The sequence below is a fragment of the Coregonus lavaretus genome (genome assembly GCF_964263955.1).
Source record: "Coregonus lavaretus genome assembly, contig: HAP1_SCAFFOLD_293, whole genome shotgun sequence".
Lineage (NCBI taxonomy): Eukaryota > Metazoa > Chordata > Actinopteri > Salmoniformes > Salmonidae > Coregonus > Coregonus lavaretus.
Window position 1 is genome coordinate 103,371 of NW_028159039.1, and position 26,666 is coordinate 130,036.

At 40.8% G+C, this 26,666-nt stretch overlaps 1 protein-coding gene across 11 annotated transcripts in view; it reads left to right on the forward strand.

Annotated features, from left to right (window-relative positions):
• The first annotated feature begins 498 nt into the window (after positions 1 to 498).
• Positions 499 to 26,666, forward strand: part of LOC311123342 (uncharacterized protein) — a 32,305-nt gene continuing 6,137 nt past the window's right edge. For 2 of the 11 annotated variants that reach the window (XM_084197614.1, XM_084197611.1), the window contains exons 1-4: positions 523 to 636; positions 16,416 to 16,500; positions 17,338 to 17,569; positions 22,043 to 22,159. In XM_084197614.1, coding sequence (XP_084053740.1) covers positions 17,397 to 17,569; positions 22,043 to 22,159 — 290 coding nt within the window. In that variant the 5' untranslated portion in view covers positions 523 to 636; positions 16,416 to 16,500; positions 17,338 to 17,396. Of the gene's footprint in view, positions 756 to 6,376; positions 6,521 to 7,474; positions 7,738 to 16,415; positions 16,501 to 17,337; positions 17,570 to 22,042; positions 22,160 to 26,666 lie in introns of those variants that run through there. The other 9 variants (XM_084197613.1, XM_084197607.1, XM_084197609.1 and 6 more) reach the window with 9 other exon arrangements.

A 26,666-nucleotide genomic window follows, 5' to 3' on the forward strand; every position in this document is an offset into this window, starting at 1 on the left:
GAAGCCAGAAGGGTTCTACCTGGAACCCAAAAGCGTTATCCTATGGGGACAGCCAGAGGACCCTTTTGGAACTCTTTTTTCTAAGAGTGTTCTGTATCATAGGTCTATAGACTTGTCTTCTCAAAACAGGCTTAAAACACAACAAGCAACAACATTTTCTCTTTCATAATCTACTGTTAACTCTTTTCACTCAGGAAGGTATTTTGTGTGAAAGAGAGACAAATAAATATTGTGGAAAGACTGTGTGTTCATTAGTGCCCACCGTAGCAAAACGTTTGGCAACAGAAACCGTTTAGGTCACGTTGTACAGTGTTTGGAGTAAACTGTTTATGCAACATTTTAAAACTGTTGGCTGCAGTGTAAACTAATGAACACGACCCAGGTTGTAGCCTACAACTCGGCTGTTGATGTCTGCCTCATGCTGTAACCTGTATGTAGCCTGAGGGGTGGACTATGATGCCAGCTAGATATATTGTTTTGTCAAAGCTTATCTAGATTTCAGTTAGCTACACATTCCAGATCAGACTTCACCCATAAGAATACACAGAGTGCTAGTCAACAGGAAGGTGCTCTCTCAGCAGAACTGTAGATATCTCAATGACTTGACATGTTCTGGTTGTGAATTCAGGCTACAAGGTGAGAATCTTTCCAGGGATTATTATAAAGTGGTAGAGAAATGTAATGTCTGGTGTAATTTTAGTACAGTGAATGGAAGTAAAACACTCAGACCTAACAGTCTACTTCTACTGAGACAGGTACGTGTCAGTTTAATCATACAAAATGGAGCTAACTGAATGTGGGCAAGTCAAATTCAATATATGTATATATTATAGTTCTACATTTAACATTTGATATGATAAATGTAATTTTATCATAGTTCTACTATATTGTAGTGATCCTCGCTAAATGAGCCACGTCACAATTCCAACCAAGTAACCCAATTGGCACCAATGGTGCGATGCGTAGGATGTTTGCCTTTTACACATGCAACCTGGGTTCGCTTCCCTGCCCCGCTGTTTGCTACATTGGTGTCAGAAGTAGTATGGTGTCTGTGAGGCCATCAGAATTGATGGTCCAGCATGTGAGGGATCTGAGTAGTCGAAGCACGGGACTTGCTTTTGTAGGGGACAGTGTGAGTCAGGTTACAATTCCCATTGCTGCGATGCGTAGGGTGTTTGCCTTTTTGGCCAGCGACCTGGCTTTACCGCCCTTTACTGGCTTTACTGCTACACTATTGATATCATAGGCTTCCCGACATCCATTGAACAAAGATACATTACAATATGAGTGAAAGGATTTGAGGATAATATCAGTTAGTGTTGATTTAGAGTTGTCTTCTGGGTTCAGCCTTCTAGCTTACTTTATCAATTGGGTGAAATATAACAAATGACATGGTCTCAGAGTTTGGAGATAACCAGTCCCAGTTTAAATCACCATGACAACCATTTCATTATTTCCCCAGAGCAGCAAGGGAATCTAGAGACCTAACCTTTTTTAATTTAACCTTTATTTAAGTAGAGAAGTCAGTTAAGAACAAGTTCTTATTTACAATGACGGCCTACCCCGGACGACACTGGGCCAATTGTGCGCAGCCCTATGGGACTCCCAATCACAGACGGTTGTGATACAGCCTGGAATAGAACCAGGGTCTGTAGTGACGCCTCTAGCACTGATTGGCTCAAACGCATTAAGAAGGAAAGAAATTCCACAAATTAACTTTTAAGAATAGATGACGAATGTGGTCCTCTGTAGCTCAATTGGTAAAGCATGGCTCTTGTAACGCCATGGTAGTGGGTTTGATCCCCGGGACCACCCATATGTAAAAATGTATGCACACATGACTGTAAGTCGCTTTGGATAAAAGCGTCTGCTAAATGGCATGTTAAAAGAAGACCCACCTGTTAATTGAAATGCATTCCAGGTGACTACCTCATGAAGCTGGTTGAGAGATTGCCAAGAGTGTGCAAAGCTGTCATCAAGGCAAAGGGTGGCTATGTAAAGAATTTCAAATGTAACATATATTTTGATTTGTTTAACACTTTTTTGGTTACTACATGATTCCATTTTCATAATTCATAATTTGTATGTCTTCACTCTTATTCTACAATGTAGAAAATAGTAAAAATAAAGAAACAATGGTTTTGGAAACAGCTTGGAGATTTAACAATACTCCTACAAAGGTTCTAACGATTAACTTAGCCTTCAGATACTTTAGGGAAACCGGGCCCAGATGGTCTCTTTAGGAAATGTTTTGAGAATATTTGACCTAGGCTACATGCCCTGTTATTTAGACTGAAAACCGATTTGTAGGTGATCAGTCCTGCTACTGATAGCCAATGGGAACTGATCTGAACAGGTTTAGGCTGGTCATCTAGGATATGTAGGCTATAGCCGAGGTATAGACCTTGATCTGCATATCACTAACAAACTGCTATTATACAGTAAAACCTAGCCTACTTTACATAATATAAAATCTCTTACTTGTTGCAAAAAACCTTTCTGTACGGATCACTGATCCCCCTCAGATCAATCATGCCCGTTTTAGCCCTTCTGTCTACATTCTCAGATACGTTTAGAGAATAACAGATTGAAATAAATAGTCTACTTTTAGTAAATACACATTAGCCTGAGAGAGTGGAAGGGCTGAGAGGAATGTGGCCTTGTGTTGCTGCACTGTCTATCAGTGGCGGCTCCTGAAAAAATTCTCAGGGGGGGCAATTTTTCTGACGATTTAGGTGACCTACACACATTTTTTAAAAGATATGTCCAGCAACAACATGAAGACAGGGGCAGCATATAAGTCAATACCAGAAGCATTTATTGACTGATCTCAAAAGTGTTGGCTTACAAAAGCAAAATAAGTTATCACAGTAAAAATAATCAAGGGTGTTCTTTCACATTCCTCAACAATGCATAAACAATATGCATTTCCATAAACAAATGAAATATCAGCTGAAAATACAGCATCTTGGTATTTGTTCAGATTGCAGGATCAACAAGAGCTTTTACCACATTTTTTGCCTCATGGTTGAATTGGAAATATGTGCACCTGAGCATAATTCACAACAAGCAAGCAGGAGCTTTTGATAGAGGCTACTGAAAACATTGATGAAAGTTATTGGTAATAAGAAATTTTTATAGACTTCCATATTCTGCCCTCTTGTATAGATTTGTGAAAATGAACAGTGATAGACATTTCGCCTGAAAACAGAATTTGAAAGTAATTTCTAGAAAAGGTAAACATAGCTATCTGTATGGCTTTGTAAAAATGAACAACCATATTCTGGCCAATTGTATAGATTTGTAAAAATGAACATGAACAGATTTTTTATTTTTTTGAATGGCAGTACCTTTCTAACATGTCTGCTTGCAGTAAGGTAGCACTCACAAGGTGGCCAGAGAAAGAGAACCTTTCTTTGGTGTGATCCAGGATGGTGTTGCAGACCTCTTCAGACAGCCTCTGCTTCTCCTCTTCTCTCAACGCTGTTCTGGGTCTTTTGGCTCCTGTTGCTTCTTGCAGCTGCTGTTGAGAGGAGTCCCTGAAGGCAAACAGACCAATGTGTTTGTTGGCTTTGTACAGTATTGTTGTCTATGTGAATGAACCCGTGAATGAATGAACCCGTCCGGATGGCTTCAAAACATTCTATGAGGTCGTCTCGATTCTCGTAGACAGTGTTCACGACTCTGCTGTTGCTAACCTCATTGTTGTGGCGGCGGACAGCTAGTGTCGTAGTAAATATATTCACTCTCCCCAAAGCAGACAATCTCAAACAGCTATCCATGTGGGTCTTTGACAGCTCATTTTTCTTAATCTTTTCTGAAAGATGGTGCATGTCGGTTACACCAGTCGCTGTCCAAGCGGTGCTGTCTGCCGTGCCGCCTTCAGGGTGAAAGAGAAGTTTCTTAGTTACGTTCATGGTTATGTTACGTATGACGAAAGCGCGTAAGTGCAAGCCCTCAGAAACCCATAGAGATTGTATTGAAAGCTCTGATATTTGAAAAAAAAATATTTTACATTAGAGGCTATGAGAGACTTCTGGGCGATTTTCAACCTGACTGAAATCGCCCCAAAACGGGCGGGGACATTTGAAGCACGACTTTAGCCTGATTGGACATTTAGTGGCAGATCAGACGTCTAGATTAGAACACTGAACTACTGTTGCCGTGATATAATTGATTAGAAAAAAAATCCCTTCCTTTTCCCGTTTGGCAGTGCGTCGCCCATATCGCCCTAATGAACACACCGCCCCTGCTGTCTATAACTACCTAAACAAACAGTAACAGGGAGATGAGGTGAAAGATATCAGTCACGACTACATGTTGTTACAGGCTTTGGTATTTCCATTTATATTTTGAGGTTGGACGTTAGCACGTTGGCCGCACCTCTTGGCGCCACCTCAATAGACAGTATGCTTATGCCTGTGCTGGCTTGTCATCTCTTTAGTCAGAAGGGTTCCATCTGTTATGTGATATTGAAGAGCAGCTGGTCCAGTGTTCTGGTTGGCCTTAGAGATGTTAGAAGACTGGCACCTCTTTGTAGCTCTGCTTCTTTAAGTTGATGAACAAAGTCTTTCTGTCTTGTATCTCCCAGGGTTTGGTTTGGTTTGGTTTGGTCTGGTTTGGTCTGATTTGGTGTGGTCTGGTCTGGATTGGTCTGGTTTGGTCTGGTTTGGTCTGGTCTGATTTGGTCTGGTTTGGTCTGGTGTGGTTTGGTTTGGTCTGGTTTGGTCTGGTGTGGTTTGGTTTGGTCTGGTTTGGTGTGGTCTGGTGTGGTGTGGTTTGGTTTGGTCTGGTTTGGTCTGGTTTGATCTGGTTTGGTCTGGTTTGGTGTGGTCTGGTTTGGTCTGGTCTGGTCTAGTTTGGTTTGGTATGGTCTGGTTTGGTCTGGTTTGGTCTGGTTTGCTCCACTTGTTTTTTTACTCCATATTGAAAGTTGGAGGGTTTTATTTCAGATGTCCTCGTCTGGAGCCACTTCAATGGGCACTCATGGTGGGTGTCCTTTAGGTACCACTTTCTTGTTGCTAGTCAACATTCAGTGGACACTAGGGATTGGTCGATTAATACTGGAGCTCCGATGCGACGTTGCAGTTTTAAAAGCACTACTGATTCGACACAACGTATCAATGCTTGTATCAAAGTAACAAAACTACGTGATGATGACGGTCGAAGCTTCGGATATCACACTTCCATGACAGGTCTCAGAAGAGCACTGACCTCTGCTGGAAGCTTTGTGTTTGTATCTATACTGAACAAAAATATAAACGCAACATGTAAAGATTCCAGAAATGTTCCATTCGCACAAAAAGCTTATTTCTCTCCAATTTTGTGCACAAATGTGTTAACATCCCTGTTAGTGAGCATTTCTCAGTTACCAAGATAATCCATCCACCTGACAGGGGTGAAATATCAAGAAGCTGATTAAACAGCATGATAATTGCACAGGTACACCTTGTGCTGGGGACAATAAAAGGCCACTCGAAAATGTGCAGTTTTCTCACACAACACAATGCCACAGATGTCTCAGGTTTTGAGGGAGCGTGCCATTGGCATGCTGACTGCAGGAATGACCACCAGAGCTGTTGAAAGATAATTTAATGTTAATTTCTCTACCATAAGCTGCCTCCAACGTCGTTTTAGAGAATTTGGCAGTACGTCCAACCGGCCTCACAAAATGCGAGCGATCTCACTGATTTCTCCCTGGTGCCAGTGCTTTTTATTTTGATGCAAAGTCTCTTTCAAACACTGACCTCTACTGGACACCTTATTTATACATTTAGTTTGATGTCTTCCAGTTTGTAGCCCCTGAATGGGAGCTCAGCAGGTAGGGACGGGGATTGGGATTTCCCATTGTTGTTTAAATAATGTGTTTTATTTAGTGTAACCTATGATAATCTTCTGTATTTAGTATCCTAAATAATACCACAGATGCATCATTTTTGAAAACATAGTGAACCTGGAGGCAAAAAGTGAACCCCACATTCTAACTAAATGTTGTTTATTAGCACTCAAATCTATCCATGGCGTTTTCGGCACAATTTGGTGAAAGCCCCAAAGGGTTCAGAAAGCCTCTGTTTCCCACCACTAGTGGACACCCCCATGAGTGTCTTTCAGAACCCCTCCTAAAACCACCTGTTTCGTTTTGGTTGTTGTTAGTGGCTCTCTGTTAGTTCCTTCTTCTGTTTGAGAGACAATGTTTTATTTCTTGTTGAGGAATGTAACAATGTTCCTGTGATACAATTAAATCACCCGACTATTTGCATGTGTCTGTTAATAAATGTTTTATTTCTAAGAGATCATGAGGAAAAGAGAACAATTGACATTCTAGAATGAGTTGTCACTGTGTTAACCACAACCAACATGCTGCATCTCTGTTTAGGGGTCAGTGGTCTAAAATGAGTCTCTCTGGGGAGAGAGAGGAGGGGGGCCCTGCCTCTAAAATGAGTCTGTCTGGGGAGAGAGAGGAGGGGGTCCCTGCCTCTAAAATGAGTCTCTCTGGGGAACATGACCCCAAAGCTAAGAGGTGAGATGACAATTTTATGAAGAATTTATTATGTTTATTTCCAAAACGCTATTTCCCCCAAAAAATCACATTTGTGTTTTTTTTAAATATAATTTATTGCTAATATTTTCTCCGATTTTTTATTCATAGATTTTAAATGTGTATGCATTTTTTTGTTGTTGTTTGCAAAACACTACATTTCCATTGTTCAGCTAGAATAAAATGTTTGTATCCTGTATATATGACTGTGATATGTGGTTGTCTCACCTAGCTATCGTAAGATGAATGCACTTACAGATGCCATATCTTAATTTCACCCAGTTTTTCTCAGCAGGAAAATAATCCTGCAGCAACAGGAAATGTGAATTATTATGTGGATTATAATTAATGGACATTTTTTGTAGGGGTTGATAAATTTTTCATTATAGCAAAATAAGTCTGACATTTTGAAGTGGAAATTATAAACTTTAGAAGCCTTTTTAAACCTTGAATACATTACAAGTATGCATTTCCTGCTGTGTGGGAAAATTCCTTTTCAAATTTAAAATTTAAAAAAGAGAAAAGTAAAAAGAAAGTAAAGTCGTAGCTGGCTGCGACCGGGAGACCCCTGGGGTGGTGCACAATTAGCCCAGGGTAAGGGAGGGAATTGCTGGCAGGGATGTAGCTCAGTTGGTAGAGAATGGTGTTTGCAATGCCAGGGTTGTGGGTTCGATTCCCACGGGGGGGCAGTATGAAAAATAATGTATGCACTCACTAACTGTAAGTCGTTCTGGATAAGAGTGTCTGCTAAATGACAAAAAAAAACGGTTTGTTGCAACATTTTAAAACTGTTGGCTGCGGTGTAAACTAATGAATATGACCCAGGTAGTAGCCTACAACTCGGCTGTTGATGTCTGCCTCATGCTGAAACCTGTATGTAGCCTGAGGGGTGTACTATGATGCTAGCTAGATATACTGTTTTTTCAAAGCTTATCTACATTTCAGTTAGCTTCACATTCCAGATCAGACTTCACCCATAAGAATACACAGAGTGCTAGTCATCAGGAAGGTGCTCTCTCAGCAGAACAGTAGATATCTCAATGACTTGACATGTTCTGGTTGTGAATTCAGGCTACAAGGTGAGAATCCTGCCAGGAATGATTGTAAAGTGTGTAGAGAAATTAAATGTATGGTGTAATTTTAGTACAGTGAATGGAAGTAAAACACTCAGACCTAACAGTCGACTTCTACTGAGACAGGTACGTGTCAGTTTAATCATACAAAATGGAGCTAACTGAACATGGGCAAGTCAAATTCAATATATTCATATATTATAGTTCTACATTTAACATTTCATATGATAAATGTAATTGTATCATAGTTCTACTATATTGTAGTGATCCTCGCTAAATGAGCCACGTCACAATGCCAACCAAGTAACCCAATTGGCGCCAACGGCGCGATGTGTAGGATGTTTGCCTTTTACACATGCAACCTGGGTTCACTTCCCTGCCCCGCTGTTCACTACATTGGTGTCAGAAGTAGTATGATGTCTGTGAGGCCATCAGAATTCATGGCCCGGACATGTGAGGGGTCTGAGTAGTCGAAGCACGGGACTTTTGTAGGGGACAGTGTGAGTCAGGTTACAATTCCCATTGCTGCGATGCGTAGGGTGTTTGCCTTTTTGGCCAGTGACCTGGCTTTACCGCCCTGCCCCGCTGTTTGCTACACTATTGATATCATAGGCTTCCCGACATCCGTTGAACAAAGATACATTACAATATGAGTGAAAGGATTTTAGGATTATATCAGTTAGTGTTTATTTAGAGTTGTCTTCTGGGTTCAGCCTTCTAGCTTCCTTTATCAATTGGGTGAAATATAATAAATGACATGGCCTCAGATTGGAGATAACCAGTCCCAGTTTAAATCACTATGACAACCATTTCATTATTTCCCCAGAGCAGCAAGGAAATCTAGAGACTCAACCTTTTTTAATTTAACCTTTATTTAAGTAGACAAGTCAGTTAAGAACAAGTTCTTATTTACAATGACGGCCTACCCCGGACAACGCTTGGGCAATTGTGCGCAGCCCTATGGGACTCCCAATCACAGACGGTTGTGATACAGCCTGGAATAGAACCAGGGTCTGTAGTGACGCATCTAGCACTGATTGGCTGAAACGCATTTAGAAGGAAAGAAATTCCACAAATTAACTTTTAAGAACAAACGACATCCTCATCCGTTTAAGAACAAATGACAAATGTGGTCCTCTGTAGCTCAATTGGTAGAGCATGGCGCTTGTAACGCCAGGGTAGTGAGTTTGATACCCGGGACCACCCATACGTAAACATTTATGCACACATGACTGTAAGTGGCTTTGGATAAAAGCGTCTGCTAAATGGCATATTAAAAGAAGGCACACCTGTTAATTGAAATGCATTCCAGGTGACTACCTCATGAAGCTGGTTGAGAGAATGCCAAGAGTGTGCAAAGCTGTCATCAAGGCAAAGGGTGGCTATTTAAAGAATCTCAAATATAACATATATTTTGATTTGTTTAACACTTTTTTGGTTACTACATGATTCCATATTCATAATTCATAATTTTTATGTCTTCACTCTTATTCTACAATGTAGAAAATAGTAAAAATAAAGAAACAATGGTTTTGAAAACAGCTTGGAGATTTAACAATACTACAAAGGTTCTAATGATTAACTTAGCCTTCAGGTGCTTTTGGGAAACGGGCCCAGATGGTCTCTTTAGGAAATGTTTTGAGAATATTTGGCCTAGTTTACATGCCCTGTTATTTGGACTGAAAACCGATTTGTAGGTGATCAATCCTGCTACTGATAGCCTATGTGAACTGATCTGAACCGGTTTAGGCTGGTCATCTAGGATATGTAGGCTATAGCTGAGGTATAGACCTCCATCTGCATATCACTAACAAACCGCTATTATATATTATAACCTAGCCTACTTTACATAATATAAATCTCCTACTTGTTGCAAAAATACTTTCTGAATGTATCAATGATTTCCCCTCAGATCAATCATGCCCGTTTTAGCCCTTCTGTCTACATTCTCAGATACGTTTAGAAAAGAACAGATTGAAAGAAATAGTCTACTTTTAATAAATACACATTAGCCTGAGAGAGTGGAAGGGCTGAGAGGAATGTGGCCTTGTGTTGCTGCACTGTCTATAACTACCTTAACAAACAGTAACAGGGAGATGAGGTGAAAGATATCAGTCACGACTACATGTTGTTACAGGCTTTGGTATTTCCATTTATATTTTGAGGTTGGACGTTAGCACGTTGGCCGCACCTCTTGGCGCCACCTCATTAGACAGTATGCTTATGCCTGTGCTGGCTTGTCATCTCTTTAGTCAGAAGGGTTCCATCTGTTATGTGATATTGAAGAGCAGCTGGTCCAGTGTTCTGGTTGGCCTTAGAGATGTTAGAAGACTGGCACCTCTTTGTAGCTCTGCTTCTTTAAGTTGATGAACAAAGTCTTTCTGTCTTGTATCTCCCAGGGTTTGGTTTGGTTTGGTCTGGTTTGGTTTGGTTTGGTCTCGTTTGGTGTGGTCTGGTTTGGTCTGGTTTGGTCTGGTTTGGTTTGGTTTGGTGTGGTCTGGTTTGGTCTGGTTTGGTCTGGTTTGGTTTGGTCTGGTTTGGTCTGGTTTGGTCTGGTCTGGTTTGGTCTGGTTTGGTCTGGTTTGGTTTGGTTTGCTCCACTTGTTTTTTTACTCCATATTGTAAGTTGGAGGGTTTTTATTTCAGATATCCTCGTCTGGAGCCACTTCAATGGGCACTCATGGTGGGAGTCTTTTAGGTACCACTTTCTTGTTGCTAGTCAACATTCAGTGGACACTAGGGATTGGACGATTAAAACCGGTGGTCTGATGCGCCGTTGCAGTTTTCAAAGCACTACTGATTGGACACAACGTATCAATGCTTGTATCAAAGTAACAATACTACGTGATGATGACGGTCGAAGCTTCGGACATCACACTACCATCTGACAGCTGTCAGAAGAGCACTGACCTCTGCTGGAAGCTTTGTGTTTTTATCTATACTAAACAAAAATACACTGCTCAAAAAAATAAAGGGAACACTTAAACAACACAATGTAACTCCAAGTCAATCACACTTCTGTGAAATCAAACTGTCCACTTAGGAAGCAACACTGATTGACAATACATTTCACATGCTGTTGTGCAAATGGAATAGACAACAGGTGGAAATTATAGGCAATTAGCAAGACACCCCCAATAAAGGACTGGTTTTGCAGGTGGTGACCACAGACCACTTCTCAGTTCCTATGCTTCCTGGCTGATGTTTTGGTCACTTTTGAATGCTGGCGGTGCTTTCACTCTAGTGGTAGCATGAGACGGAGTCTACAACCCACACAAGTGGCTCAGGTAGTGCAGCTCATCCAGGATGGCACATCAATGCGAGCTGTGGCAAGAAGGTTTGCTGTGTCTGTCACCGTAGTGTCCAGAGCATGGAGGCGCTACCAGGAGACAGGCCAGTACACCAGGAGACGTGGAGGAGGCCGTAGGAGGGCAACAACCCAGCAGAAGGACTGCTTCCTCCGCCTTTGTGCAAGGAGGAGCAGGAGGAGCACTGCCAGAGCCCTGCAAAATGACCTCCAGCAGGCCACAAATGTGCATGTGTCTGCTCAAACGGTCAGAAACAGACTCCATGAGGGTGGTATGAGGGCCCGACGTCCACAGGTGGGGGTTGTGCTTACAGCCCAACACCGTGCAGGACGTTTGGCATTTGCCAGAGAACACCAAGATTGGCAAATTTGCCACTGGCGCCCTGTGCTCTTCATAGATGAAAGCAGGTTCACACTGAGCACATGTGACAGACGTGACAGAGTCTGGAGACGCTGTGGAGAACGTTCTGCTGCCTGCAACATCCTTCAGCATGACTGGTTTGGCGGTGGGTCAGTCATGGTGTGGGGTGGCATTTCTTTGGGGGGCCGCACAGCCCTCCATGTGCTCGCCAGAGGTAGCCTGACTGCCATTAGGTACCGAGATGAGATCCTCAGACCCCTTGTTAGACCCTATGCTGGTGCAGTTGGCCCTGGGTTCCTCCTAATGCAAGACAATGCTAGACCTCATGTGGCTGGAGTGTGTCAGCAGTTCCTGCAAGAGGAAGGCATTGATGCTATGGACTGGCCTACCCGTTCCCCAGACCTGAATCCAATTGAGCACATCGGGGACATCATGTCTCGCTCCATCCACCAACGCCACATTGCACCACAGACTGTCCAGGAGTTGGCGGATGCTTTAGTCCAGGTCTGGGAGGAGATCCCTCAGGAGACCATCCGCCACCTCATCAGGAGCATGCCCAGGCGTTGTAGGGAGGTCATACAGGCACGTGGAGGCCACACACACTACTGAGGCTCATTTTGACTTGTTTTAAGGACATTACATCAAAGTTGGATCAGCCTGTAAAATTTGATTTCCATTGATATTTTTTGTGTGATTTTGTTGTCAGCACATTCAACTATGTAAAGAAAAAAGTATTTAATAAGATTATTTCATTCTTTCAGATCTAGGATGTGTTATTTTAGTGTTCCCTTTATTTTTTTGAGCAGTGTATAAACGCAACATGTAAAGTGTTGGTCCCATGTTTCATGAGCTTAAATAAAATATGCCAGAAATGTTCCATATGCACAAAAAGCATATTTCTCTCCAATTTTGTGCACAAATTTGTTAACATCCCTGTTAGTGAGCATTTCTCCGTTGCCAAGATAATCCATCCACCTGACAGGGGTGGAATATCAAGAAGCTGATTAAACAGCATGATCATTACACAGGTACACCTTGTGCTGGAGACAATAAAAGGCCACTCGAAAATGTGCAGTTTTGTCACAAAACACAATGCCACAGATGTCTCAGGTTTTGAGGGAGCGTGCCATTGGCATGCTGACTGCAGGAATGTCCACCAGAGCTGTTGCCAGAGAATTACATTGGTGTCAGAAGTGGAATGGCGGCTGTGAGGTCATCAGAACGCACGGCCCGGACGTGTGAGTAGTCGACTTCCTGGTCGGAGGGGGCAGTGTGAGCCACATTCCAATTCCCACCATGTGGGTTAACCCTATTGGTGCGATGCGTAGGTTGTTTGCCTTTTACACGTGCAACCTGGGTTCGCTTCCCTGCCCCGCTGTTTGCTACATTGGTGTCAGAAGTAGTATGGTGTCTGTGAGGCCATCAGAATGCACGGCCCGGATGTGTGAGGGGTCTGAGTAGTCGAATCACAGGACTTGCTTTTATAGGGGGCAGTGTGAGACAGGTTACAATTCCCATCGCAGCAATAGGTTTAACCCTATAGACAGGTTATAATTAGGTTTAACCCTATAGACAGGTTATAATTAGGTTTAACCCTATAGACAGGTTATAATTAGGTTTAACCCTATAGACAGGTTATAATTAGGTTTAACCCTATAGACAGGTTACAATTAGGTTTAACCCTATAGACAGGTTATAATTAGGTTTAACCCTATAGACAGGTTATAATTAGGTTTAACCCTATAGACAGGTTATAATTAGGTTTAACCCTATAGACAGGTTATAATTAGGTTTAACCCTATAGACAGGTTATAATTAGGTTTAACCCTATAGACAGGTTATAATTAGGTTTAACCCTATAGACAGGTTATAATTAGGTTTAACCCTATAGACAGGTTATAATTAGGTTTAACCCTATAGACAGGTTATAATTAGGTTTAACCCTATAGACAGGTTATAATTAGGTTTAACCCTATAGACAGGTTATAATTAGGTTTAACCCTATAGACAGGTTATAATTAGGTTTAACCCTATAGACAGGTTATAATTAGGTTTAACCCTATAGACAGGTTATAATTAGGTTTAACCCTATAGACAGGTTATAATTAGGTTTAACCCTATAGACAGGTTATAATTAGGTTTAACCCTATAGACAGGTTATAATTAGGTTTAACCATATTGCTGCGATGCTTAGGGTGTTTGCCTTTTTCGCCAGCGACCTGGGTTCACTGCCCTGCCCCACTGTTTTCTACACTATTAATATCACAGGCTACCCAACGTCCGTTGAACAAAGAGACAATATGAGTGAAAGGATTTTAGGATAAAATCAGTTAGTGTTGATTTAGAGTTGTCTTCTGGGTTCAGCCTTCTAGCTTCCTTTATCAATAGGGTGAAATATAACAAATGACATGGTCTCAGAGTTTGGAGAAAACCAGTCCCAGTTTAAATCACTATGACAACCATTTCATTATTTCCCCAGAGCAATAAGGGAATCTAGAGACTCAACCTTTGCAGAATCAGAATCACCTTTATTCGCCAAGTACATTTGCACATACATATGTAGGATCTTAATTTGAGCCAGTTTGCTACAGCAGGAAAATATTCCTGCAGCAACAGGAAATGTGAATTATTATGTGAATTATAATTAATGGACATTTTTGTACCGGTTGATACATTTTTATTAAGCGAAACTCAAGTCTGGAATTTGTAAGTGGAAATTACAAACTTCAAAAGCCTTTTAAAACCTAAAATACACTACAAGTTTTACATTTCCTGCGTTGCGGGAAAGTTATTCTGCAGTGGGGGGGGGGGGGGGGGGTGATCAAATTAAATCTTACATCTGTACACATAATTCTACATGGTGATAGTGACAGACAACATTTAGAGACAGAAGAGTTTACACAAATGTCTGTACAACATTATACACAACTAGGAAGAGTGAGCATAGAGCTATAAGATAATGAACAGTGGATATACAGATATACAGTACAGTGGGAATACAGTTGGTATACAGATATACAGTACAGTGGGTATACAGTTGATATACAGATATACAGTACAGTGGGAATACAGTTGATATACAGATATACAGTACAGTGGGAATACAGTTGGTATACAGATATACAGTACAGTGGGAATACAGTTGGTATACAGATATACAGTACAGTGGGTATACAGTTGGTATACAGATATACAGTACAGTGGGTATACAGTTGATATACAGATATACAGAACAGTGGGAATACAGTTGGTATACAGATATACAGTACAGTGGGTATACAGTTGATATACAGATATACAGTACAGTGGGAATACAGTTGATATACAGATATACAGTACAGTGGGAATACAGTTGATATACAGTACAGTGGGAATACAGTTGATATACAGATATACAGTACAGTGGGAATACAGTTGGTATACAGATATACAGTACAGTGGGTATACAGTTGATATACAGATATACAGTACAGTGGGTATACAGTTGATATACAGATATACAGTACAGTGGGAATACAGTTGATATACAGATACAGTACAGTGGGAATACAGTTGGTATACAGATATACAGTACAGTGGGTATACATATACAGTACCAGTATAAATATATCTAAGAGAGATGAACAGAGTGCTAATGCAGTATAGTTCAGTTATTTAGTGTACAGTTCAGAGATGGCTTGATGTGGTGTGCAGCATAGAGTGTATAGTCCTTTAGTCTCTATGGACCAGATGGTAGTGTACAGTTCAGAGATGGCTTGATGTGGTGTGCAGCATAGAGTGTATAGTCCTTTAGTCTCTATGGACCAGATGGTAGTGTACAGTTCAGAGATGGCTTGATGTGGTGTGCAGCATAGAGTGTATAGTCCTTTAGTCTCTATGGACCAGATGGTAGTGTACAGTTCAGAGATGGCTTGATGTGGTGAGCAGCATAGAGTGTATAGTCCTTTAGTCTCTATGGACCAGATGGTAGTGTACAGTTCAGAGATGGCTTGATGTGGTGAGCAGCATAGAGTGTATAGTCCTTTAGTCTCTATGGGCCAGATGGTAGTGTACAGTTCAGAGATGGCTTGATGTGGTGTGCAGCATAGAGTGTATAGTCCTTTAGTCTCTATGGACCAGATGGTAGTGTACAGTTCAGAGATGGCTTGATGTGGTGTGCAGCATAGAGTGTATAGTCCTTTAGTCTCTATGGACCAGATGGTAGTGTACAGTTCAGAGATGGCTTGATGTGGTGAGCAGCATAGAGTGTATAGTCCTTTAGTCTCTATGGACCAGATGGTAGTGTACAGTTCAGAGATGGCTTGATGTGGTGAGCAGCATAGAGTGTATAGTCCTTTAGTCTCTATGGGCCAGATGGTAGTGTACAGTTCAGAGATGGCTTGATGTGGTGTGCAGCATAGAGTGTATAGTCCTTTAGTCTCTATGGACCAGATGGTAGTGTACAGTTCAGAGATGGCTTGATGTGGTGTGCAGCATAGAGTGTATAGTCCTTTAGTCTCTATGGACCAGATGGTAGTGTACAGTTCAGAGATGGCTTGATGTGGTGAGCAGCATAGAGTGTATAGTCCTTTAGTCTCTATGGACCAGATGGTAGTGTACAGTTCAGAGATGGCTTGATGTGGTGTGCAGCATAGAGTGTATAGTCCTTTATTCTCACTGGGCCAGATGGCCAGTTGGTGAGGGCCACAGCATGGGGAAAGGACGGGGGTCCATAATATCCAATCAGATAGGTTTACAGCAGCTGACAGTTGCAACATCATTGCTAATAATGCAAACTGCCTTGGTTTAGATAAAGACAAGTTCTGTACAGATGAAGGATCTTAATTTAATCAGCCTGTTGCAGGAGAACTAAAACTTGTTGTGTATTTGAGGGTTAAAAAGTATTCTGAAGTTTGTAATTTCCACTTTTCCACCTTTCTCTTCTGAAAAATGTCAATTTATTATAATCCACATAATATTTCAAATGTCGTGTTGCTTCATGATTATTTTCCTGCTGTAGCAAATGGGCTCAAATTAAGATCCTACATCTGTAGCAATACACCTCTCTTTAATGTACATGGCTATATTAGGAGGACAGGATTCTCTTTACACCATTGTTTCTTGACCATTTTACATATTTTATTTACTGTTGTTTAGGCTGGTTGAATGAGTTCCCTATGAGAGGCTACTTCATCTGCAAGAAAACAGGCGGCCGCACCAGTTTCCTCATATGCAATTAAAAGTAAGTGTGCAGCCTACGCACTTACAAAATGGCTGTTGAAACTGTAGGACACGTTTCTCGGCAACATTATAATTAGGATAAATGTGTTGATTTGAAGGAAAGACAGGCAGACTCTGGTAAGTCTAGGCTACATATAACTATTATATTAGAAAGTTAGGTCGTTTACAAACATTCAATAGTCAGAGTAGGTTTGATATATGATAATTTATCATGCTGACCAACCTGATGGTCTCTGTTGGAAATGTGAAACATATCATGCCTAGGCTACATGCTCTGTCCTGCTACTGGTAGGCCTGTAACGTTATGGGACTGATCTGAACAGGTTTAGGCTGGTCATCTAGGATATGTAGGCTATAGCTGAGGTATAGACCTCCATCTGCATATCACTAACAAACCGCTATTATATATTATAACCTAGCCTACTTTACATAATATAAATCTTCTACTTGTTGCAAAAATACTTTCTGAATGGATCAATGATTTCCCCTCAGAGCAATTATGCCCGTTTTAGCCCTTCTGTCTACATTCTCAAATTGAAAGACAACAAATGGCCGACTTTTAATGAATACAAATAAGTATGAGACATGGCCTTGTGTTGCTGCACTGTCTATAACTACCTTAACAAACAGTGACTTATTATTATTATTGACAGTTAACATGGAGAAGAGATGTCACAACCAGATGTTCATCTGATTGCATTAAATAGCCTGACTGTTTCGATATGTCTGTTAGTAAATGTTTTATTTCTAAGAGATCATGAGTAAAAGAGAACAATGGACATTTCAGAATTAGTTGTCACTGTGTTCACCACAACCAACATTCTGCATCTCTGTTTAGGGGTCAGTGGTCTAAAACGAGTCTCTCTGGAGAGAGAGGAGGGGGACCCTGCCTCTAAAATGAGTCTCTCTGGGGAGAGAGAGGAGGGGGGTCCTGCCTCTAAAATGAGTCTCTCTGGAGAGAGAGAGGAGGGGGGCCCTGCCTCTAAAACGAGTCTCTCTGGGGAGAGAGAGGAGGGGGGTCCTGCCTCTAAAATGAGTCTCTCTGGGGGACATGACACCAAAGCTAAGAGGTGAGATGACAATTTTGATTAAGAATTCTTAAGTTTATTTCCAAAACGCTATATCCACAATTGTTTTTCAGCAGAAAAGATTGCCTTGGATACCTTCAATATTACTGTTCTCAGAGTTTTTATTAATGGATTTGAGATGTGTATAAAAATAAATGTTTTTTTTGGCTAAATGCTATATATCCATTGTTTAGCTGGAATTGAATGTTCGTATCCTGTATATTTGACTGTGATATATGTGGTTGTCTCACCTAGATATCTTAAGATGAATGCACTTACAGTGGGGAAAAAAAGTATTTAGTCAGCTACCAATTGTGCAAGTTCTCCCACTTAAAAAGATGAGAGAGGCCTGTAATTTTCATCATAGGTACACGTCAACTATGACAGACAAAATGAGGAAAAAAAATCCAGAAAATCACATTGTAGGATTTTTAATGAATTTATTTGCATATTATGGTGGAAAATAAGTATTTGGTCAATAACAAAAGTTTCTCAATACTTTGTTATATACCCTTTGTTGGCAATAACACAGGTCAAACGTTTTCTGTAAGTCTTCACAAGGTTTTCACACACTGTTGCTGGTATTTTGGCCCATTCCTCCATGCAGATCTCCTCTAGAGCAGTGATGTTTTGGGGCTGTCGCTGGGCAACACAGACTTTCAACTCCCTCCAAAGATTTTCTATGGGGTTGAGATCTGTAGACTGGCTAGGCCACTCCAGGACCTTGAAATGCTTCTTACGAAGCCACTCCTTCGTTGCCCGGGCGGTGTGTTTGGGATCATTGTCATGCTGAAAGACCCAGCCACGTTTCATTTTCAATGCCCTTGCTGATGGAAGGAGGTTTTCACTCAAAATCTCACGATCCATGGCCCCATTCATTCTTTCCTTTACACGGATCAGTCGTCCTGGTCCCTTTGCAGAAAAACAGCCCCAAAGCATGATGTTTCCACCCCCATGCTTCACAGTAGGTATGGTGTTCTTTGGATGCAACTCAGCATTCTTTGTCCTCCAAACACGACGAGTTGAGTTTTTACCAAAAAGTTCCATTTTGGTTTCATCTGACCATATGATATTCTCCCAATCGTCTTCTGGATCATCCAAATGCACTCTAGCAAACTTCAGACGGGCCTGGACATGTACTGGCTTAAGCAGGGGGACACGTCTTGCACTGCAGGATTTGAATCCCTGACGGCGTAGTGTGTTACTGATGGTAGGCTTTGTTACTTTGGTCCCAGCTCTCTGCAGGTCATTCACTAGGTCCCCCCGTGTGGTTCTGGGATTTTTGCTCACCGTTCTTGTGTTCATTTTGACCCCACGGGGTGAGCTCTTGCGTGGAGCCCCAGATCGAGGGAGATTATCAGTGGTCTTGTATGTCTTCCATTTCCTAATAATTGCTCCCACAGTTGATCTCTTCAAACCAAGCTGCTTACCTATTGCAGATTCATTCTTCCCAGCCTGGTGCAGGTCTACAATTTTGTTTCTGGTGTCCTTTGACAGCTCTTTGGTCTTGGCCATAGTGGAGTTTGGAGTGTGACTGTTTGAGGTTGTGGACAGGTGTTTTTTATACTGATAACAAGTTCAAACAGGTGCCATTAATACAGGTAACGAGTGGAGGACAGAGGAGCCTCTTAAAAAAGAAGTTACAGGTCTGTGAGAGCCATAAATCTTGCTTGTTTGTAGGTGACCAAATACTTATTTTCCACCATAATTTGCAAATAAATTCATTAAAAGTCCTACAATGTGATTTTCTGGATTTTTTTTCCTCAATTTGTCTGTCATAGTTGACGTGTACCTATGATGAAAATTACAGGCCTCTCTCATCTTTTTAAGTGGGAGAACTTGCAAAATTGGTGGCTGACTAAATACTTTTTTCCCCCACTGTACACACAGATCTCATATTACTGGATTTAGTTTTTTAAACAATTTTTAATATTGATGTTACAAATGTATCATGTGAACAGTTCTTTATAAAAAAAATCGTTGTTTGTTACATTTGACTGTGTAAAACCTAGCAGTACTACTTATTTCTCTGAGAGTGAGGCAGATGTGCATTCAAGAATTAGTTGTCACTGCGTTAACCACAACCAACATGCTGTTTAGGGGTTAGTGGTCTAAAATGAGTCTGTCTGGGGAGAGAGAGGACCAATTTTCTACTCTGAGACCCTTTGTGGATATGGGCCCAGATCTCAAAATGTGGTTATATAAAACAACAAATTTTTGTTTTACATAATAAAAAAATAGAATATTACTAATGTAAGCCACAGTAAAGACTGGGTTTAGTTTATTGTGTGGCTCTGCTCATGTCCGCGTTCTGGAACTGTCCGCGTCCCTGTCCAGAACTGTCCGCGTCCACGTACGGTGTGGCGGAAAGGATATTGTCCAGCAGAGTGGTCTGAGGTGATCTTGGGGAACAACAACGGAGTTTGTTACAGTGTTGAGACACCAAAGTTTATTGTTCAATTTGCTTTTTTGCGTAATGGTCAGTGACAGTATGAGTGTAGCCAGATCCTTTTCACTCGCTCTTCTTGTTTAATTGTGTGGTTCACCGGATTCGTCATCATCCTCGAGGGACAGAAGAACGACCTGCTAGCTAGCCAAGCTAGTCGGTACAGCTAGCTAAGCTAGCTACTCTACCAGCAGCATCCTAGTTATCCTAGCTACCACTACATCATCACCGGCTGTCTGCATTTCTTGTGGACCGATGGAGCTCCCTGGTTGTTTCTTCCACCTGTTAAATACCGTGGAGAGCTTCTCCCTCTCTCGTTGACGGATGCTGGCTACGCTCCCTCTGTCCGGTTCTCCCCTCTTCACTAGATTGACGGTAACTTTAGTGTTTAACCCCTCTGTGTCCAAGTACTGAACTTTTGAATATTTTTTTTCGGGGCGCCTCAAGTTAAAACGTTTATTTCAGATAAAATTAGTTCATTGCATCCGCCATGGAGCCCAGTTTCATAATATTACCTTCTGTCCCTGGTTATGAAGTAATCGCGAAAAAACAGGCCTTATGTTTGGTCATTTTTCACCCTGCCAGCTCCTATTAGTTCTATTGAGCTCCGTGACACCGACTCGCCTTCAGAACGTTCTATTCCCAGCCCATTGTTCTGCGTCACAATGCCAGCTTCACTATTGTTATCAATGAGACCTGCCTACGTTAACCCTGTAGGTTTACCTCAGGTAACTTATTATTAACAAGGTTACTGCTACTTGGTGAGCGTTAACCCTGTAGGTTTACCTCAGGTAACTGATTATTAACAAGGTTACAGCTACTTGGTGAGCGTTAACCCTGTAGGTTTACCTCAGGTAACTTATTATTACCAAGGTTACGGCTACTTGGTGAGCACTAACCCTGTAGGTTTACCTCAGGTAACTTATTATTAACAAGATTACGGCTACTTGGTGAGCGTTAACCCTGTAGGTTTACCTCAGGTAACTGATTATTAACAAGGTTACGGTTACTTGGTGAGCTTTAACCCTGTAGGTTTACCTCAGGTAACAAGGTTACGGTTACTTGGTGAGCGCGCTCAATGTTAACCTGAGTACATGTTGTGGTGAGCCACAGTCTAAGAGGTGTTGTCTGGCGAAAAGCCATCAAACGTTAAACATTTTCACATTTAGTTAACTATATATATATATATATATATATACTATTTATTTAGATGGTTGACATTATCTGCCAAAGTAACACCACTGTAGATAAAGAAGAGCTCTCCAGTAGGTGAACCAAAACATTCAAAGGCCATTTTCTCAAAATTGAGGTTACAAGTTTATCATCTTTCAAAGCAGAATTACTTTCCCATTGTTCCTCAACTGTAGTGTATGATATACCTTTTTCTAGCTGAGTCTCTACTTTTATCCAATGTAAAAAACACAATTTCACATTTTGCTATGTAACCGAGCCGGTCAGTCACATTTGACTGTGTAAAACCTAGCAGTACTACTTATTTCTCTGAGAGTGAGGCAGATATATTATTACTGTGTAAAACCTAGCAGTACTACTTATTTCTCTGAGAGTGAGGCAGATATTTAGCATTTAGCAAAAAAACATGATTATTTGTCTCTCTAAAATGAAACCATCAAGGTCACTCACCACCTTCCGGAGACATTTGAAACCCAACCTCTTTAAGGAATACCTGGGATAGGATAAAGTAATCCTTCTACCCCCCCTTAACCCCCCCCCCCCCCCCCCCCCCCCCCCCCCAAAAAAAACAACACTGGCTATAAGGTGAATGCTCCAATTTGTAAGTCGCTCTGGATAAGAAAATGTAAATGTAAATACATGTCTGTCATTGAATGCCGTGATTAGCTAGTGAAAAAACACACAATCTCTTTCAAAATTTCTTTAAACAATAAATGCTAATTTACAAACATTTCTGAAAATGAATATATATAGCGTTTTGGAATGAAACTCTTGTTATGTTTCCCCATCTGAGCTCAGAGTAGATGAGAGACGTAATGTTTGTCTCTGTTGTTTTGAAGCCCAATCAAGCAGGAGAGACCAGCCTCCCCTGTACCCAGCTGTGTGTCCATGAAGAGTGACTGGTCTATGGAACCTCCTCTACACTTTAGAGAGGGAGACTTTTCTACTGAACAAAGGTAAGAAGAACTCATGGGTCATGGTCAGTGAGTTAAACAACACTGTCTCTAGTCATTTATCCTCTCCCATTTTACCATTTATTTTTGTTGTTTTCATAATCCGTAGGCTAATACTTTTTTCCATTTTCATAGTCCTGAAACAATATTAAACAAACACAACATTCCCTCCCTGTGTGTGTGTGTGTGTGTGTGTGTGTGTGAGTGTGTGTGTGTTTGTGTGTGTGTGTGTGTGTGTGTGTGTGTGTGTGTGTGTGTGTGAGTGTGTGTGCACTCCCTGGATGAGGAGATGTAATTTACACCTACCTACATGTAAATATTACCTCAACTACCTTGTACCACTGGACATTGACTTAGTACTGGTACTCCTTGTATATAGTCTAGTTATTACCTCAACTACCTGGTACCCCTGCACATTGACTCAGTACTGGTACTCCTTGGATATAGACTAGTTATTACCTCAACTACCTGGTACCCCTGCACATTGACTCAGTACTGGTACTCCTTATATATAGTCTAGTTATTACCTCAACTACCTGGTACCCCTGGACATTGACTCAGTACTGGTACTCCTTGTTTATAGTCTAGTTATTACCTCAACTACCTGGTACCCCTGGACATTGACTCAGTACTGGTACTCCTTGTATATGGTCTAGTTATTACCTCAACTACCTGGTACCCCTGGACATTGACTCAGTACTGGTACTCCTTGTTTATAGTCTAGTTATTACCTCAACTACCTGGTACCCCTGGACATTGACTCAGTACTGGTACTCCTTATAGCCTCGTTATTGTTATTTTATTGTGTTAATATTTCCTTTTTTTATTTAGCTAATTTTTGTGACTTTTTATCTCTGCTTTGTTGGGAAAGGGCTCGTAAGTAAGCATTTCACGGTTAAGTGTACAACTGTTGTATTCGGCGCATGTGAGAAATACAATTTGATTTGATTTGAAGCGCATGTACAGAAATACGTCATTGGGTCTAATGGTCGTCTTGTGCCGAACTGCACATGTGCTGGATGTCAAATCAAAGGCACTCCTTCCATATAAAGTTTTTTTGACTAAAATGAAAATGTGTCAGTTTGTTAAACTACTTAAGACAGAACATTTTCAAAATTGACAACAAAGGAAGTCATTTTTATCTCTCATTGACTTCTTAAACCCCAAACCCTGGCCTGGTCTGCTTCATATGCATTCCCAGAATATTTTTTTTTACATCAGCAGTTGTCACAAAGTGCTTATATAGAAACCCAGTCTAAAACCCCAAAGAGCAAGCAATGCAGATGTAGAAGCACGGTGGCTAGGAAAAACTCCCTAGAAAGGCAGGAACCTAGGAAGAAACCTAGAGAGGAACCAGGCTCTGAGGGGTGGCCAGTCCTCTTCTGGCTGTGCTGGGGGGAGATTATAAGGTCAGATCATTCTTCAAGATTTTCAAATGTTCATAGATGACCAGCAGGGTCAAATAATAATCACTGTGGTTATAGAGGGTGCAACAGACATTTGCAACTTTGTATTTGAAGTCAACTTTGTTCTGAATTTATCGGTGGTCACAGAGAGACCGATAAACCATGTGATTCTATGTTTAGTGGAGATCTTCTGTGTATAAAGTGACGCGGGAGGGCAAAAAAGCATATAATAACGCACTTAGCTGTTCTACAAGTGGTCTGAGGCAGGTGATAGAATATGAGCGTTTTCAAGTGCAACGTTAATAACGATGGTTTTGGGAAACAGCTCAGAGATTTAACAATGCTCCTACGAAGGTTCTAACGATTAACTTAGCCTTAAGATGCTTTTGGGATACCAGGCCCTGGACAAAAACAGCTGCTAAATTCAAAGGTAAATGTTTTACATACAGATCTCATATTACTGGATTAATTTTTTTAAACAATTTTTTATATTGATGTTACAAATGTATCATGTGTACAGTTCTTTATAAAAAATGGAGTTATTTGTTACATTTGACTGTGTAAAACCTAGCAGTACTACTTATTTCTCTGAGAGTGCGGCAGATGTACATTCAAGAATTAGTTGTCACTGTGTTAACCACAACCAACATGCTGTATCTCTGTTTAGGGGTTAGTGGTCTAAAATGAGTCTCTCTGGGGAGAGAGAGGAGGGGGTCCCTGCCAACATGCTGTATCTCTGTTTAGGGGTCAGTGGTCTAAAATTAGTCTGTCTGGGGAGAGAGAGGACCAATGTTCTACTCTGAGACTCTTTGTGGATACGGGCCCAGATCTCAAAATATTGTTTTAAAAAACGATTAATTTTTGTTTTACATAATAAAAAATGAATATTACTAATGTACCTGACTTTAAAAACCTGGTTTAGTTTATTGTGTTGCTCTGCTCATGTCCGCGTTCTGGAACTGTCCGCGTCCACGTACAGAACTGTCCGTGTCCACGTACGGTTTGGCGCCAAGCATATTGTCCAGTTACGCGCAGAGTGGTCTGAGGTGATCTTGGGGAACAACGACAGAGTTCGCTACAGTGTTGAGACACCGAAGTTTATTGTTCAATTTGCTTTTTTGCGTAATGGTCAGTGACAGTATGAGTGTAGCCAGATCCTTTTCACTCGCTATTCTTGTTTAATTGTGTGGTTCACCGGATTCGTCATCATCCTCGAGGGACAGACGAACGACCTGCTAGCTAGCCAAGCTAGTCGGTACAGCTAGCTAAGCTAGCTACTCTACCAGCAGCATCCTAATTATCCTAGCTACCACTACATCATCACCGGCTGCCTGCATTTCTTGTGGACCGATGGAGCTCCCTGGTTGTTTCTTCCAGCTGTTAAATACCGTGGAGGGCTTCTCCCTCTCTCGTTGACGGATGCTGGCCTACGATCCCTCTGTCCGGTTCTCCAAGGACTGAACTTTTCTATATTATTTTCGGGGCGCCTCAAGTGACATTTTTTACAACGTTTATTTCTGATAAAATTAGTAAATTGCATCCGCCATGGAGCCCGGTTTCATAATATTACCTTCTGTCCCTGGTTATGAAGTAATCTCGAAAAAACAGGCCTTATTTTAGGGCATTTTTCACCCTACCAGCTCCTATTAGTTCTACTGAGCTCCGTGACACCGACTCGCCTTCAGAACGTTCTATAGGTAGGGTAGCCTAGAACACTTTTAGAAACTATTTTAGTAATAATATTATGGTAGTAAATACAATTATTGTATTAAATAGCATTTTGATTATTTTGTTGCTTTTTTTGTAGTTATTTTATTATATGTATAATTGCAAGACAGAACACTTGATAAACAAGACATTCGTTTTATTTTTCAAATGTGAACTGGGTGACCTAGTAACCTCTATGTGAAAGTCCAGCAATTGGCGTAGGGCAGGTTTGAGACTGATCTAAGGAATTAACAAGAAAAATACACTTTATTTCTCAGCTGCCTCACCAATGTCTGTACGTAATTTAATAACTTTTAATTGCTAAATATTTCCAATAGATGGCAGCATAAGACAACGTAGCATCAGTTATAGGCTACAAGCAGCAATATGATTGACATAAAATAGCATGCAACCAAAGACTATATGTCCCATTATTATCTAAAACGGTCACTCATTACTTTAGTCAGCTATATATCTCGTATTAGGCCTGTGTTGCTTTTGGAAGAGCAATTAAATAGTGACTATAGCAGGTGTTGAACCCCGGGTAAATAATCACTAGTCAGATTCTCCAACCTCAACCCTAGTATACATGCATTTTTAAATATCTAATATTACGATTAAACAACCTCGGAATAGATAAGACAAGAGTGCGTCTTCCAGCCCGCAAATAAATTACATCATACAACCCTCGCGGTTAGCAAATGTACCTCAACATGCCCCTCGCTTGTGCTAGAAGGCAGAGTGCTCGCTGCTGGTTGATGAATCTGACAATGAATGTACTAGGAAAATACGTTTTTCCTTACTAAAGTAGTAATTACTCAGAACTGCAAAATATGACATTTTCTAGTTATTTTTACCACTTACAACCATAACATAACAATTTATAGCATAACAAACAATGAAACTGACATAAACCAAAAGCACCATACATTTAGTTAACTATATATATATATATATATATATATATATATATATATATATAATATTTATTTAGATGGGTGACATTATCTGCCAAAGTAATACCCCTGTAGATAAAAAAGAGCTCTCCAGTAGGTGAACCAAAACATTCAAAGGCAATTTTCTCAAAATTGAGTTTAAAGTTTATCATCTTTCAAAGCAGAATTACTTTCCCATTGTTCCTCAACTGTAGTGTATGATATACATTTTTCTAGCTGAGTCTCTACTTTTATCCAATGTAAAAAACACAATTTCAAATTTTGCTACATAAGATTGAGTCGATCACATTTGACTGTGTAAAACCTAGCAGTACTACTTATTTATCTGAGAGTGAGGCAGATATATATTATTACTGTGTAAAACCTAGTAGTACTACTTATTTCTCTGAGAGTGAGGCAGATATATAATATTACTGTGAAAAACCTAGCAGTACTACTTAT